Genomic DNA, 15,174 nt, shown 5'->3' with positions numbered 1-15,174 from the left:
ATGACCAACCTAGATAGCGTATTCAAAAGCAGAGACATTACTTTGCCAACAAAGGTCCGTCTAGTCAAGGCTATGGTTTTTCCAGTGGTCATGTATGGATGTGAGAGTTGGACTATTAAGAAAGCTGAGTGCTGAAGAGTTGATGCTTTTGAACTGTGGTGTTGGAGAAGACTCTTGAGAGTCCCTTGGACTGCAAGGAGATCCAACCAGTCCATTCTAAAGGATATCAGTCCTGGGTGTTCATTGGAAGGACTGATGCTAAAGCGGAAACTCCAGTACTTTGGCCACCTCATGCAAAGAGTTGACTCATTGGCAAAGACCCTGACGCTGGGAGGGATTGGGGGCAGGAGGAGAAGGGGATTACAGAGGATGAGATGGCTGGATGGCATCACCGACTTGATAGACATGAGTTTGGGTGAACTCCGGGAGTTGGTGATGGACAGGGAGGCCTGGCGTGCTGCGATTCATGGGGTTGCAAAGAGTCAGACACGACTGAGCGACTGAACTGAATATTCCACTGTATATATGTACCACAGCTTCTTAATACATTCATCTGTTGATGAACATCTAGGTTGCTTCCATGTCCTGGCTATTGTAAAATAGTGCTGCAGTGAACACTGTGGTACATGTGTTTTCTAGAATTGTGGTTTTATCAGGGTATATGCCCAGTAGTGGGATTGCTGGGTCATATGGTAGTTTTATTCCTAGTTTTTGAAGAAATCTCCATACTGTTCTCCATAGTGGCTATATCAATTTACATTCCCACCAGCAGTGCAAGAGGAGTCCCTTTTCCTCACATCCTCTCCAGCATTTATTGTTCATATATTTTTTTTATTCATTTCCTCTTTCTGTGCATCTTAGCTCACAGTCTATCTGGAGTGGCAGTAAAGGCAGGCATATCCTAACTTTATAAACTGTGAAAGTCAAAGATATGTTGCCAAGCTGTTTTGTATCCTGTGCTATTTCTTTCTTTGTTTTTTTAACAATACTAAACAATTTTGCCTTTTTCTGACTTCTCTTGGGGTTAAGTAGTGATGAGGAGCGGGTACAAACTTACTGTATTTGGTGATATTTCTTTATCTAAGGACTACATGGGTGTGTTTACTTTGTGAAAATGCATCAATCATATATTTATGATTTGTACACTCTTCAGTACAGAAGATAAAAAATGCTTTTTTAATAAAAAAGTAGACTTTAAAACAGAAAAAGTAATCAAAGACATTTATTCTGTAAAGTGCCTGCCCATTGATATCTGTTGTCACATAGAAGAAACCCCATGCCTCTTTACCTGAGAGTCTTTCCACGACTTGAAAATACTGACATGCTATGCGTGGCAGTCTTTCATGTTACACATCTCTATAACTGTAATTTCATTGCCTTACTTTAGGATTTTTGTGAAAGAAGATTGAAGTAAATAATTTCATAAGGTAGAGGCTGAGTGCTTTGATCATAAATAAGTTGGAATGATAACCTGTGTCATCTGTTCTCTAGCAGCTCACACACACTCTCAGTGTGTCCAGAGGCTGCCTTCAGCTTGATTGGCCTCTTAAAACTGTGATATAGTACTGTTGGCTCTTAAATCAGCTGCAGGGTGACAGGGTGCTAAACGAGATTTTCTCTGTCATTATGTAGAAAATGCTTTCATTTGTTTAGGTTATAAAATGTTAGCAAATAAATTATTGTTTTTAATGTCAGAGAATGGGTAAACCATTATTGCTTATTCTGCTATAAGCAGTTTTAGTACAGTTCAGCAAATCATATGGGAATTTTATGTGGAAACTATTTGGAAATAAAAACAGGCGAAAGACTATGTGGTTTTTATATTTATGTTTTGTATGTTTTTGGAGCCTTCGATTCTGTGTGGTCCCAAGAAAAAAATTTCAGCCTCTTATTTAAATTCCCACAGACTTCAGTTTTCACATCACTTAACTCTATCAACACTTATTTTTATGTAAGGACAAATTAACATAAAAATCTGTCTATACTGGACCTTCCTGAGGTGTATTTTGGACAGTAGATGAAAGTGAACTAGGAATATGAACTCAGACTAAGAGTGAGCATCAGAAGAGGGTTAGTGAGGGAGAACCAGAGTGCTAGGTCTGCCTTCTCCCACACAGAGGGAGAGGGCCTTGTTTGCTAGATATCATAGGAGAGGTAGATTTTACTAAAATTCTTTTAATTTCAACTTTATTTTAATTCATAAAAATTACTCATCTACAGGATGCAGTGTTTTTTTTTTTTTTTTTTTTTAAGATTTAAAAAGTTCATATAGATAAGTTGGGAAGTTATAAGCAGCTTTGTAGTGATAGTAACAGCATGAGTGCTTAGTATGTGCGAGACAATATATGCTGCAATATTGGTTTTACATTTGATTCTTAAATGCTCTTAGAAGATGTATCTCCCTTTTGCGGAGCTGAGGCTGAAAGAGGGGAAGAAACTTATATAAGCTCACATTACTAAAGTGTAGAGCTGCCCCATCCAAGGCTGGAAATGTCAGTTATTTCCACTATCTCTTTTATTTTTAAAATGCCACTTTAAAAGTTTTCCTGAAGTATACTTTATCAGAATTGTATTTTTTTTTTTAAATAGACCAGCTCTTGAGTAGACCAGCTCTTGAAGTCTACTAATGATTGTCTTCTGACCTTGTTTTTACCTTTTTTATGAGTTTGGAGAAAGTGCATTTCTTTCTGTTGTATTAGGACTTGAAATTTCTGCTTTGTGTCTCGTCTTGCCTTAGCAGTCAGGAGAAATAGCAGTTTCTTAGGAGGCTGACATTAATACTAATCGTAAGGTAAAGGTTCATTTTCTTTAGCGTTCTGAACTTGTTTTCACTGCCACCAGCTAACTGAAACCTTGGGGGAACCATGAAACATTCTTGGTCTCAGGTGTATCGTGTGTAAGTAAGAGTTGAACTAGAGCTCTATAAAGCACAGTGCTGCTCTAAAATTCTATCATGCTATGTTCCAGCCTTTAGCCAAGTGTTAAACATAAAGTGATTTGCACATTATCTTGGTGTAGTATACACTCAATAAGTTTGGATCTATTTTTAATTATTAGGGCATTTTCTCATGAAGAGTTTTCTGCAGTTTGATGATCTTGATAATAAAAGAAAGGAAGTCAGCCAGGTTTTATTCATTTTCACTTGGGTATCCCTGCTCTTGGCTACTTTGCATGGCTCTGACGAGCAGAGGAAGCTCCAGCGTCTGGTGAATGTCTTTGTCTCTTCATTTTGAGCACATCCCATGACTGCCATCTAGAAACTGGATTTGCCATGTTTCTGGGTGATAAAGAAAACAGAGCAACTGGTAGTGAGGGGTCTGTAGTAAAATGTCTAGACTAATTCTTTATAAAAACTAAAAACAGATTTGTTTTCTGAACAAGCTCATGGGTGTCTGCTTTATATTAAAACCCTATTCTGAAATATTGTTAATAAAAAGTTAAAATCAAGGGCCTATCTGGATAGACTGGGGAGAAAGAAACTAGAAATTACAGGCTTTATGCTTTTAACATAATCAGGTTCAGAGTTTCTTTGCCATCATCTCGTCTAGTTTGTTACTCATTGAATTCCTTCTAAAATATCCAGCCTTCATTAGAAAACTGCCACAGTTTAAAGCACCACTTTTCAAGGCAGTGTATCCAGCTGTTGAATTCCAGTCATGTGGAATCTATTTCATTGGACATAAATGTGTCTGTGTTTGTCTCCTTCATGTGACAGCGCATACATCTTCCTTTCTAACATTAAATTTCCTCCCAGTCGCCCCGCTCTCTCATTCTCTCTTCTGCTCTCATTCATACTGTCAGACTTCTTTTCATTTTTTTCAGTTTTTGATTCTCCATCATAGTGTCTTCTTTTACATCTTCCTCATTCCTTCTTTACAATGCAAATAGAAATTAAAAACACAGAAAGCAAAATAACTTCTCTTTCCGTGCTTTCACCAAAAATATATTTTAAACAAATAAACCCATAGCAACCTCTGCACAGCCTTGACTAGTAGGGAGAACTCTAGCTGCTGATGACTGTTTTTGTCACTCATTTGGAGTCATCCCATTATTAAAATAATTTTTTTTCTTTTACTTCACTGAATTTTTTAAAAAATATATTTATTTTTTATTGGAGGATAATTGCTTTACAGAATTTTGCTGTTTTCTGTCAAACCTCAACATCAATCACCCATAGATATACATATATCCCCTCCCTTTTGAACCTCCCTCGCATCTCCCTCCCCACCTCACCCCTCTAGGTTGATGCAGAGCCCCTGTTTGAGTTTCCTGAGCCATACAGCAAATTCCCATTGGCTCTCTATTTTTACGTATGGTAATGTAACTTTCCATTTTACTCTTTGCATGCATCTCACCCTCTCCTCCCCTCTCCCCATGTCCATAAGTCTGTTCTCTATGTCTGTTTCTCCATTGTTGCCCTGTAAATAAATTCTTTGGTACCATTTTTCTAGATTCTTTATATACGCATTAGAATATGATATTTATCTTTCTCTTTCTGACTCACTTCACTCTGTATAATAGGTTCTAGGTTCATCCACCTCATCTCGATTATTAAAATAATTTGAAAATTACTCTTATTCCAAGACAAAAGCTGAAATACCTTTTTCACAAAGTATTACTGGTAGGTTAGTAGTGATTTATAAATATATAATTAGGATTGATTTTTCTCAGTGTTTTCTTCATTGCTCAGCCCCTTTCTAACCTTCATTGACTGAAACCAGATGCTTATATTACCATTTCTGATTTTGCAGAATTGATCTGTCCTTACACTACATTTAGCATTGATTTTGTAGAGAACATAACTTGTTTTTCTGATGCATATGCATTCTATCGCTATTCATTCTATCGCTAATGCATTCTATTCTATTAACCTGACTAGTTAATCGAAAGGAATGTGCCAAGATGTAGTCAGCGTGTAAAAATAGTTAAGGTTTGCTGCAGGATACATCACAGTTTATAAGAAAGACCATAGAAATTAGTGTTGGGTTTTCATCTGTTTGAAAGCGAATAAGGCAGTGTCATTTCTGTCTAAAGAGCATAACCTTCTTGAGAAATGACAACAAAACTGGAGCTTCCAACTAAACATGATTTTACAGCACAGGTGTGACTTGTTGAGATGTTTCACTGAAGGTCAAGGATGCTCATTTCCTAACAGCTATTTTAGATCTTAATAATTGAAATCAGAACTTTCAATTTTTGGTTGTTTCCCAAAACTGACAGACAGTGGACAATCAGTTGGTGACAATAATACATGATTCCATTTAAAGATGGAATTTCCAGCTAAAGATGGCACAAGTTAATTGCAGTCAGTCTTGGTTGCTGGCATGTAACAAAGGTGGCTAAAACAAGATCTAGATGAAAGGTGATGGTGGCTTGGACTAGGGTGAGAGTGGTAGGAATTAGTCAGTCAGATTCAGGATTTATTTAAATGTAGAGCTCTCAGAATTTGCTGTTGGATGTGAGAGAAAGACATGTTGAGGGTTTTTTGCCTAAACAGCTGGTAAAATGGAGTAGTCTCTAGCATAGGAAAACTGTTGCTGAAGGAACTAGGTTCTATAAACAGATGTTTGTGCTTGACTGACATTTGTAGTAACTAAAGAACACTTATGGAAGAAAGATGCACTGGAATTTGTGAGAGACTGAAAGTAAATATTATGTGTGGATCAAGTGGGGGGCACTTACATTAAACCTGTATATTTCATGTTGATGTTTGGTAGAAACCAAAACAATACTGTAAAGCAATTATCCTTCAATTAAAAATAAATTTTAAAAAACTGTATATTAGCAGAGAGTGTCATGTACCATATGTTCATTCTTAGATGTTCTCTGTTATTTCCCATAGTTTAAGTAGAAATGTTTATTCTAAAGTGAAACTTGGAATCCTCAATGTTTATAATTGTCAAGCCTCTTAGTTGTTTAGTATTGTTGTAAAGATACTTCCAGGTATAAACAAGTGCACCAAGGACTCTCATTTTTTTTTGAGACAATACTTTATTCATAGTAATTCTGAATTTTATTTCTTGGTAAAGAGATTTCTGGTTAAAACCCAGATGGCAGAGATAGAATACAGTGGGAGATGAAATTCACTACTGTATTGTTGTTATGTGATTAATAAGCCATATATTTCTTATGACTCAGTTTCTTTATCCATAAAATGGATAAACAGTAGCACCTGTGTTATAGGTGATTGGCAGGGATTAAATTAATTCAATTAATTCATCCATGTGAATTGCCTAGAACAGTGCCCAACATATAGTTAGTGCTCGATGGATGTTAGCTTTTTAAAAAAATGTATTTATTTATATGTATATTTACTTGAAGAACAGTTAATTTACAGTGTTATATTAGTTTCAGGTATACAGCACAGTGATTCAGATATGTATATATTCTTTTCCCTTATAGGTTATTACAAAATATTGAGCATAGTTCCCTATGCTATACAGTAGATCCTTGTTGGTTATCTATTTTATATAGTAGTATGTAAAATGTCTGCTGTTATTAAAAGAGAAAATGGGAAAGTTTGCTTCTAAGACGATTGGATGGTGTGTTCAAATTAAACCTTTTAGTCCCAAAACTATAAATACAGGGTTTATTACTCTTTTATCCACAGTACATATTTTGATAATGCTCTTTTGCATATAATGAGATTTTTATTCTTGATTTTTAAGGCAACTATAGCAAAATATTTCATACATAATCTGTATTGTTCTTTTCCTCTTAACATGTGGAAATACTGGCTGAAAATTTGTTAGTTGCAAACTTTTCTTATATGTGCTACTGTATTTTATATTTATTAGCACTTTGATTTTCAAAACACATTTTCACCCTAAATTATAATTTTGTCATTGCAGGCAAGAAGACAACAAGACCCTAGTCCTGGTTCCAGTTTAGGTGGTGGTGATGACCTCAAACTTCGCTAATTGGTGGCACAAAAGATGTGACCCCATCTTTACACATTCATTGTTTCTAGTCTGCAGAAATAATTAATTAAAAGACCAGAAACTGTGATAACTGGAGGTACTACGGTTTATTTCTCAACCTTAGGCAGTAACAAGACATCACAAACTGCCATGGTTTTGCACTATAATACCTGCATTTCTAATTAAGTATGCATGTAGCCAGTAATAATTTGAAATTTTTTTCTATGCAAGCTTATCTTGTTGGCATTATTTTAGTGAGTTGAAACTATCCACTTGTAAAACTTTTTTTTTTCCTTCATTTTAATTTAAAAGTTCATGCCATTTTTAAAAAGTCAAGAAATTAAAATTTTTACCAGAGGGTTTTCCCCCCTCCTTATCAGTTGCTCTAGGTTTTTTTTTTTTTTTTCAGTTTTAGATGTGTTGGTTATTCAGCTTCATTTTAGATAAACATTCTTGGCTTTTTGTTGTGTTTCCCGTTTCCTTCTGTGTTTTTATAGTTTATGGCATTTTAAAACTGCTGATGGTTTGCATTATTTACAAGCTAAAAACCTTGTAGCATAGAGCTGTCTGCCATGCCTTCTAACACAAAGTTTACAGTTGTTAAAGTTGCAGTATCCTTTTAAATGTTGATAATCAGCTCCTTTTCTTTCCTTTTTAAACATAAAAAAATTGTAATTGGAATTAATTCTAGTCTGCCCCAGATCATTTTAGATTCTCTTCTATAATCATGAGTTTGTATGGAGATATTCTCAATATCCTACTGAAATGCCTAGAGAAGTCACAGGCTGGCTTCTGTTTTATTCAGGGATTTTTTTTTTTTAAGTCAATCAGAAAAGGGATACTGGAGCTTCTTCATGTATGTAACAGCATATTAAACTGGAGACAGTGATGAATCAGCTACAAAGGTAATATTGTATTAAAATCATGTTTAAGATAGCTGCTTTTATGTGTATTTTATAATGCATGCTTTTGTAAAAACAATGCTGAGTGATGAAAAATTAGTCTTAGAAAATGTACATCTATGCAGAGGGTACATTTTCTTCCATTAATTATTCTGGAGAAAAAATTCACAGGTTATATATATATGGTATTTTCCAAAAGGACTATTAATAGAACCTTTTGAGATGAATTAGTATAAGAATATTTTTAAAATAGGCTCATTGTCAAATTGATTGCAGCTTTTTTTTTTTAATACAAACTGGAAAAAAACTAAGTTATTTGGCACCTTCTTACAAATATTTTTCATGGTTACATTCATTTAATGTTACTACATTTCTGAATTTTTGCAAAAATGTATTTTAATGGCATTATTATAAAGAGTTTGAAAAAACTGACATGGTCAATTCAGAAAATGAACTGAAGTCTGAATAAGGTTATTGGATTATATACACTTGACTGATGAGGGAGGTGTGACTTTCAATGTATATAGGTCTTATAATTCATAAACATATCCTGTATCTCAGAATAAAAGTATGTGTTATATATTTGAAGTCATGCATGGTAAGGAGTGTGTTTAAATCATTATAAACAATATGCATCATAAAAGACCATGCTGATCTTGTGTAACTAAGTACTATGAATGAATTGGTTGGATTTTGATATTGTGCAGCTCACATGTTTACACACTCAGTGCCCTAATTTCCCTTGAGGGAATCGCCTTTTAAATGGTCCTTCCAGTGCTGTTTTAAGGTTACTTTATCACAGAGCTCCTTGGTTTCTGACTCTGCACTTAAATTTTGTTTTTTTAAAAAACATGATGATGGCACATTTTTTCTATTGCTTCTAGCTAAGGGCTTTCAGTCCACCAGTAACTAAGATCAAACGTTATTAAATGTTCATGTTACCATCCTTCTGTAAATACGGGATTGTTCTTGTCATTTAGCATTGTACTGCTTCCATCTGTCTTAATGCTGGCATTAAGATCATGAGCCCTTTTTCTCCAGTAGTGCAGGCTTTCAAAACTTTTATTATTAAGTTATTGATGCAATTTGATATTTTTCCATAATCTGTATTTAAACAAAATTACATCATTGCATCATCTTTTCTAAATTCATCTCCATTAAAACTTGCCTTAAGCTACCAGATTGCTTTTGCCACCATTAGCCATATTGTGTGTTTGTACGTTTAATTTACTTTCACAATAAACTTCTGTGTAGTGAACTTCTGGGTCTTGGTTCTTCATTAACAATAATCCAGCAGTTTCTGTTCCAGTGTTCATTATGGCACAAAAATTGATTTTGTATCTGAACTGTTCTTGCATCCTATTTACCCTTAAAAAAATAAAACCCAACAGTGGCATCTAGTGGTCATTTCTGTTAATTCCAAAGAAAACCTTTATGTCGGGGTCCAGCCCCAGCAGGATCCTAGGGTACCCTCAGGAAAGACAGCGTCGGCGAGAGAGAGATGACACGGGTCTTATAATGGATTTAAACCTGATAGTCCAGGGTCGAACGATAAGAGAATAAAGGAGAAAGAATAAAGAGAAGAGAAAGAGGCTTGATCTTCTTTGATTAACACAGAAAGCCAATAAAGCTACTGTGTTCCAAGGAGTCATCTTGAAAGAAGAACAGAGAGAGAAAAGGAGGGAAAAGGAAAAAAAGAATGACACGAGGAGACCAAGCTTCAGTGAGTGAGGCCCATAACTTTATTTTCAAAAGGAACTTTTGTACCTTGACTTGTACATAGAGGGAAATGAAAGATACAAAGTCATACAGAGTCAGCCCAAACATTACATCTGTTTTGTCTTTATCAAAACCAGGATTTTTTCTGCATACCTTTCCCATAAACAATGTTGTGTACAATATCTTCTGGCCTTGGAGGCCTGTGGACATTTTATGACCCTTTTTTGATAAAGGCTACTCAACCAGAAAACTTATTTTCCCTTGAAGTTATATTTCTAATCTATGTCAGCCTCAGCAAGTGCTAAACAGAGTTACATTTTCATCGAGCAAAGGTGCAGTGAGTTACAACAAAGAACCAATTAGGTCAAAGGTCTGATGTGGTTAATTTCAAGGCTGTTGCTTGTTTTTTTTACATTTCAACTATGTTAACTAATGCACTCCCAGGTACACAATGGATAAGGGATATGGGCACTTGGCAGCAAGCATTGGCTCAACAATGAAACCCTTTACCAGTATTATCTATTTTAATAATTTTTCATCCCTTAAAGGACTCTGTGCTCATTAGGACTTTTAGAATGTTCTGGCTTCCCATATGCCTTTCAAGGTTGGGGAGTTGTGAACAGTCATGTGTGTTAATTGCAAGAGTATGGATAAACCTGTCAGGCAAGCTAGAAAGCCATCGGAGGGGTTTGAATTGAAACACTCCTATCATGTCCAGGAGACTTATTAATTAGAGCCCTAAGTTGACTTTTTCCAGAGAAAGGTGGTCGGGGATAGCCCCCTGTTAATGTCAGAAGAGTTGGTGAAAGGCACAAAATAGACAGACAGACTCTGGTTTTGGGGTATATGCTTGAGCAGATCCAGGGGGTCCCTTGAGGCCTGATCTGCCTTTGCCTGTCAGGTCTCTTCCACATGACCTTTGTCATGGGTGGGATCTCCCGTGGTGGCTCCCAGCACCTTTAATGTAGATAACAGAATACTAACTTCCCAATGTATATTATAGTTTTCAAAAAATCTGCCTTGATTTACCCAGCTGGTGAGATATGACTATAGAGTAGTCACATTGGAGGGAAGGAAGAATTCCAAAGTTACACATCCAAGTAACTGCCATCTTTCAAACTATTCATTTTAGGAATAAAAATTCAGTTTGACTGTGCTGGTGTCATATCAGACATTCTTAGGACTTTTCTTGGCATTTTCCTACACCAGAAAATTAAACCATTTACTTTAGAAGCATATCTTAAGCTTGATCATAAGAAAATAATTATTCACCACCAGACTTAACTGTAAATAAATACCTTTAATGCTGAATTGACATCATGAAGCAAAATTCCAAAGAGTTAGATTCATACTGTGAGAGTTAATTTCAAAAATTATTTTAGTTGTAGCATCACAATTTCAGTAATTACCTCTAGAAACGGGTATTTGGGGCTACCGGAAAAGAAATGCCTTACTTGATTTATGCCTCATTTGGCACTAGGGAGATTTTTCAAGCTATAAGAAGCCATTGTGTGAATTATCCATTGGTGCATAACACATTGCCCCAAAACTTAGCAGCTGACAATAAACACCATCTCAGTTCCTGTGGGTCGGAAATAGAGAAGCAGGTAGGTCCAGTGGTCTGATCCAAGGTCTCTCCTGAAGTCAGATTGTCATCCTGGGCTATGTAAGACAACTGTGGCTGAAAGATCCTCCCAAGCCCACTCGTGGTCATTGGATGAATGACCTTGCAGGCTGATGGGGTGTGGGGGATGGAGACCTCCTTCCTTGGCACATGGGTGTCTCTATCGGGCAGCTCATGACTTGGTAGCTGCCTTTCCCAGAGAGTGATCAAGGAAGCGTGCATGCCTAAGATGAAAGGCACATCTTAATAACCTCATTTGGGGCTGCCATACTCCATATGTTAAGTAACTGGGTCAGGCCCACACTGGAAGGGAGAAGTACTGAGCTTCATCTCGTGAAGGGTGGGGTGTCAGAGTCTGAACATGTTTTTAAAACCACCACAGTCATTTTGCCACATGAGTGTAAGTATTTACAAGACAACATTGGTGTTTTGATGTTGCAAACATTCTTTTAAAGTTTAAGACTGCAGTCATTTTGTGGGTGTATTTCAAGGCATGATTCTCTTGGATAGCATCAGTTCCCTTTCCTCCATCACCACCACATATATGTACACGGCATTTCAAAAATAGAAAACTATAATTTGTAGAGTAGATCGTAGGTGAAAGTGGCAGTTTGGTTCGTTTAAATGTAAGATAACTCAAAAACAGTTACTGTGTTAGTTGATCCTCAACTTTTGGCTAGAATAATTTAAGCAACTTAAAGTCATTATTGGCTTGGGAAATATGAGAAGATAAGATACAGGCATAAATTTTTGGTTAGAGAAGATAATGTACATCCATGAGCGGTAGACGCTAAGCAAGTGTGGCTATCGAGCTTTTGAAATGTGGCTACTAAAACCGAGAAACTGAATTTACTTTCTAATTTAAAAACTGAAGCAATGTTAAATATTTTTCTGTTATAACTTTGGGGAGGACTACCTTTGAAAATCTTGTTTCCAGGTTGAAGTACACTGTAAAATACCAAATATCAAAAATCTAATACAAAAGAAATAAGGTTTAATTTACTATTTTGACTACATATTAAAATATACACTGTGTTATATTGGGTTAAATAAAAGTAACTTTATCTTTTTTCCTTTTTAATGTGGCCAGTAGAAAATTTTAAATTGCGTGTACTGGCTTATATCAACATTGTCAGTAGGCAAAGGACATCAGTTTATTTCAGTTCAGTTGCTCAGTCATGTCTGACTCTTCGCGACCCCATGAATCGCAGCACGCCAGACCTCCCTGTCCATCACCAACTCCCGGAGTTCACTCAAACTCAAGTTAATCGAGTCGGTGATGGCATCCAGCCATCTCATCCTCTGTCATCCCCTTCTCCTCCTGCCTCCAATCCCTCCCAGCATCAGGGTCTTTTCCAATGAGTCAACTCCTCCCATGAGGTGGCCAAAGTATTGGGAGTTTCAGCTTTAGCATCAGTCCTTCCAATGAACACCCAGGACTGATCTCCTTTAGAATGGACTGGTTGGATCTCCTTGCAGTCCAAGGGACTCTCAAGAGTCTTCAACACCACAGTTCAAAAGCATCAATTGTTCGGCGCTCAGCTTTCTTCACAGTCCCAACTCTCACATCCATTCATGACCACTGGAAAAACCATAGCCTTGACTAGACGGACCTTTGTTGGCAAAGTAGTCTCTGCTTTTGAATATGCTATCTAGGTTGGTCATAACTTTCCTTCCAAGGAGTAAGCGTCTTTTAATTTCATGGCTGCAATCACCATCTGCAGTGATTTTGGAGCCCCCAAAAATAAAGTCTGACACTGCTTCCACTGTTTCCCCATCTACTTCCCATGAAGTGATGGGACCAGATGCCATGATCTTAGTTTTCTGAAGGTTGAGCTTTAAACCAACCTTATCACTCTCCTCTTTCACTTTCATCAAGAGGCTCTTTAGCTCCTCTTCACTTTCTGCCATAAGGGTGGTGTCATCTGCATATCTGAGGTTATTGATATTTCTCCCGGCAATCTTGATTCCAGCTTGTGCTTCTTTCATCGCAGCATTTCTCATCATGTACTCTGCATATAAGTTAAATAAGCAGGGTGACAATACCCTGTAAAGCAACTACAATTTTTTAAAAAAGGGAGCATCCTGTTAACACATATATATCTTAGTTAGCCACTTCTCTACTGATGGACTGGAGGGGTAAGCCTATCCTTTCTCCAGCGGATGTTCCCCACCCAGGAATTGAACAGGGGTCTCCTGCATTGCAGGTGGATTCTTTACCAACTTAGCTATCAGGGAAGCCTGGACATCTTAATGACTCAGCTCTATTCTTCTGGCAGAGGATGTTGCAAATGGATAGCCTTCTCCATGTTTATTTTATTGTCAGTAGAAATGACCTCAAGTTTTGGTAGAATCTCCCATGTTACACTCCTACCAAACCAGTTTAAGAATTCAGCGTGTCACTCTGCTAAAAACATTCCTCCGGGGCAATATAATGGAAAGAATTTGAATTCTACTCCCTCGAACCAAAAGGCCTCCAGCCTCTCTGGGCCTCTTCCCCAACCCCACCCACTACCCCCTCGCCTGTAAAGTGAGATAGGACCAATCTTGCATCCCAGGGTGGTTGTGAGAATCCAGAGATTCCGTCCATGAAGGGTCAGCTCCAGAAGAAACCTGGTTGTCTTTCAGTATTAGAGTGCCCTAGGGCATTGGCCAGAAGCTCAGGCTGAACAAGCTGGAGGACACCCTACTCCCGACTTGTAAATGAGGAAACAGGCACAAAAAGCACCAGAGGTTTGACGAAAACCACATAGCGCTGGCGGCAAAGCCCGTGCTCCGGCAGTCTGAGCGGCTGCCAGCAGTCCGGATTGCAGCCCTCCCGCCTGTGCACAGCGGGAGGTCGGCTACTTAGCACCTCTCTAAGCTAGTTCGCTCCCCCAACTCCCCTACCCCCGTCCCACCGCAACACAAGTACTCAAACCCACTCCTCGCTTGCTTTGAGCTCGACCCAAGCCCCAGGGGCTGCAGGGAGAAGGAATCATTCCTGGACAACTAGAGGCAGCTGCGGGCAGCGTCAGTCTCGGCCCCAACCGGGAGTGGTAGGGCGCTGGCGCGTCTTGAGCTTTGAGGCTCCACATCCTCCCTCCCCGCTGGGCCTCAGACGGTGCGCTCTCGGAACTCGCCTTTTGCGTTCAGTGACTGTGAGTGGGACGTACATGTAGACGGCAAACAGGTTCTGTATAGCCATATCACATGTATGTGTTGCGTGGTCACGCACCCTTTTGTGAAACGTGTTCACTGTGGTGTGCGGATGTCTGGGCGCACGGAGTGTGATGCTCCTCATTCCAACAGCTCCCGCACTTCCGGAAGGTACTCACAGGCCTTTGTGCTTTTGCGGGACTGTCGCAACCGCCTATCCGGAGTTTGCGCGGGAGTGACTCCGCCTTTGCTCCGCCCCCACGACTGAAATCCCGCCTTCGCCCCGCCTCCGCCACACTTTACGGCCTCGCACGCCACTTTTGCTGCAGACGCTCCTGGTGCTGCCGCTGCCCCAGACTGCTGCCGGTGAAGTGAGGTGAGGTGAGGTCAGGTGAGGTGTGGTGTGGGGCCAGTAGCGCTGGCGACAGGATAGAGGCGGAGAGCCGGGCCGGCGAGGGCCGGCGAGGGTGGTGAGTCACCTGCTGCTTTGTTTCTTAAGCTCCGGTCCCGTCTGCGCTGCCGCAGGGAGGCCGCCCCGGCCCGGCGAGCCGAACCAATGCTGGATCTGGAGGTGGTGCCCGAGCGCTCTCTGGGAAACGAGCAATGGGAATTCGCGCTTGGTGAGTGTGGGGTCTTCCCGCACGACCCTTCTCGCTGATCCTTACTTCTTTCCCTGCCCTTCCCACCTCTGGGCTCTGCCCCTTACTCCCCTGCGCCCGCGGCTCCTTGACTCTTCGGGACTCCAGTCACTAGATACCGGCCCCGACCTGACAGCCTGTCTCTCTGCCGGGCCTGACGCCCTTGCATTAGGCCTCGGCGGGGCCCCTCCTGGGGCAGTGCTACAATAATAATAACAATAACAATGGCTGAC

At 39.2% G+C, this 15,174-nt stretch overlaps 2 protein-coding genes across 7 annotated transcripts in view; both read left to right on the top strand.

The window, feature by feature from the left end:
* Positions 1 to 9,080, top strand: part of CBFB (core-binding factor subunit beta) — a 48,590-nt gene extending 39,510 nt beyond the window's left edge. For all 3 annotated transcript variants that reach the window (XR_011467711.1, XM_070388276.1, XM_070388277.1), the window contains one exon: positions 6,852 to 9,080. Coding sequence is in view for 2 of the 3 variants with exons in the window: in XM_070388276.1 (XP_070244377.1) it covers positions 6,852 to 6,920 (69 nt within the window). In the remaining variant the exon portion in view is untranslated. The remainder of the gene's footprint in view (positions 1 to 6,851) is intronic.
* A 5,522-nt stretch (positions 9,081 to 14,602) lies between these two features.
* PHAF1 (phagophore assembly factor 1) overlaps positions 14,603 to 15,174 on the top strand; it is a 29,218-nt gene continuing 28,646 nt past the window's right edge. Inside the window, exons 1-2 of one of the 4 annotated variants that reach the window (XM_070388265.1) lie at positions 14,603 to 14,679; positions 14,803 to 14,923. In XM_070388265.1, coding sequence (XP_070244366.1) covers positions 14,860 to 14,923 — 64 coding nt within the window. In that variant the 5' untranslated portion in view covers positions 14,603 to 14,679; positions 14,803 to 14,859. The other 3 variants (XM_070388266.1, XM_070388267.1, XM_070388263.1) reach the window with 3 other exon arrangements.

The sequence above is a fragment of the Bos mutus genome, chromosome 18, assembly GCF_027580195.1.
Source record: "Bos mutus isolate GX-2022 chromosome 18, NWIPB_WYAK_1.1, whole genome shotgun sequence".
Taxonomy (NCBI): domain Eukaryota; kingdom Metazoa; phylum Chordata; class Mammalia; order Artiodactyla; family Bovidae; genus Bos; species Bos mutus.
This window is presented reverse-complemented; position numbering and strand designations above follow the sequence as displayed.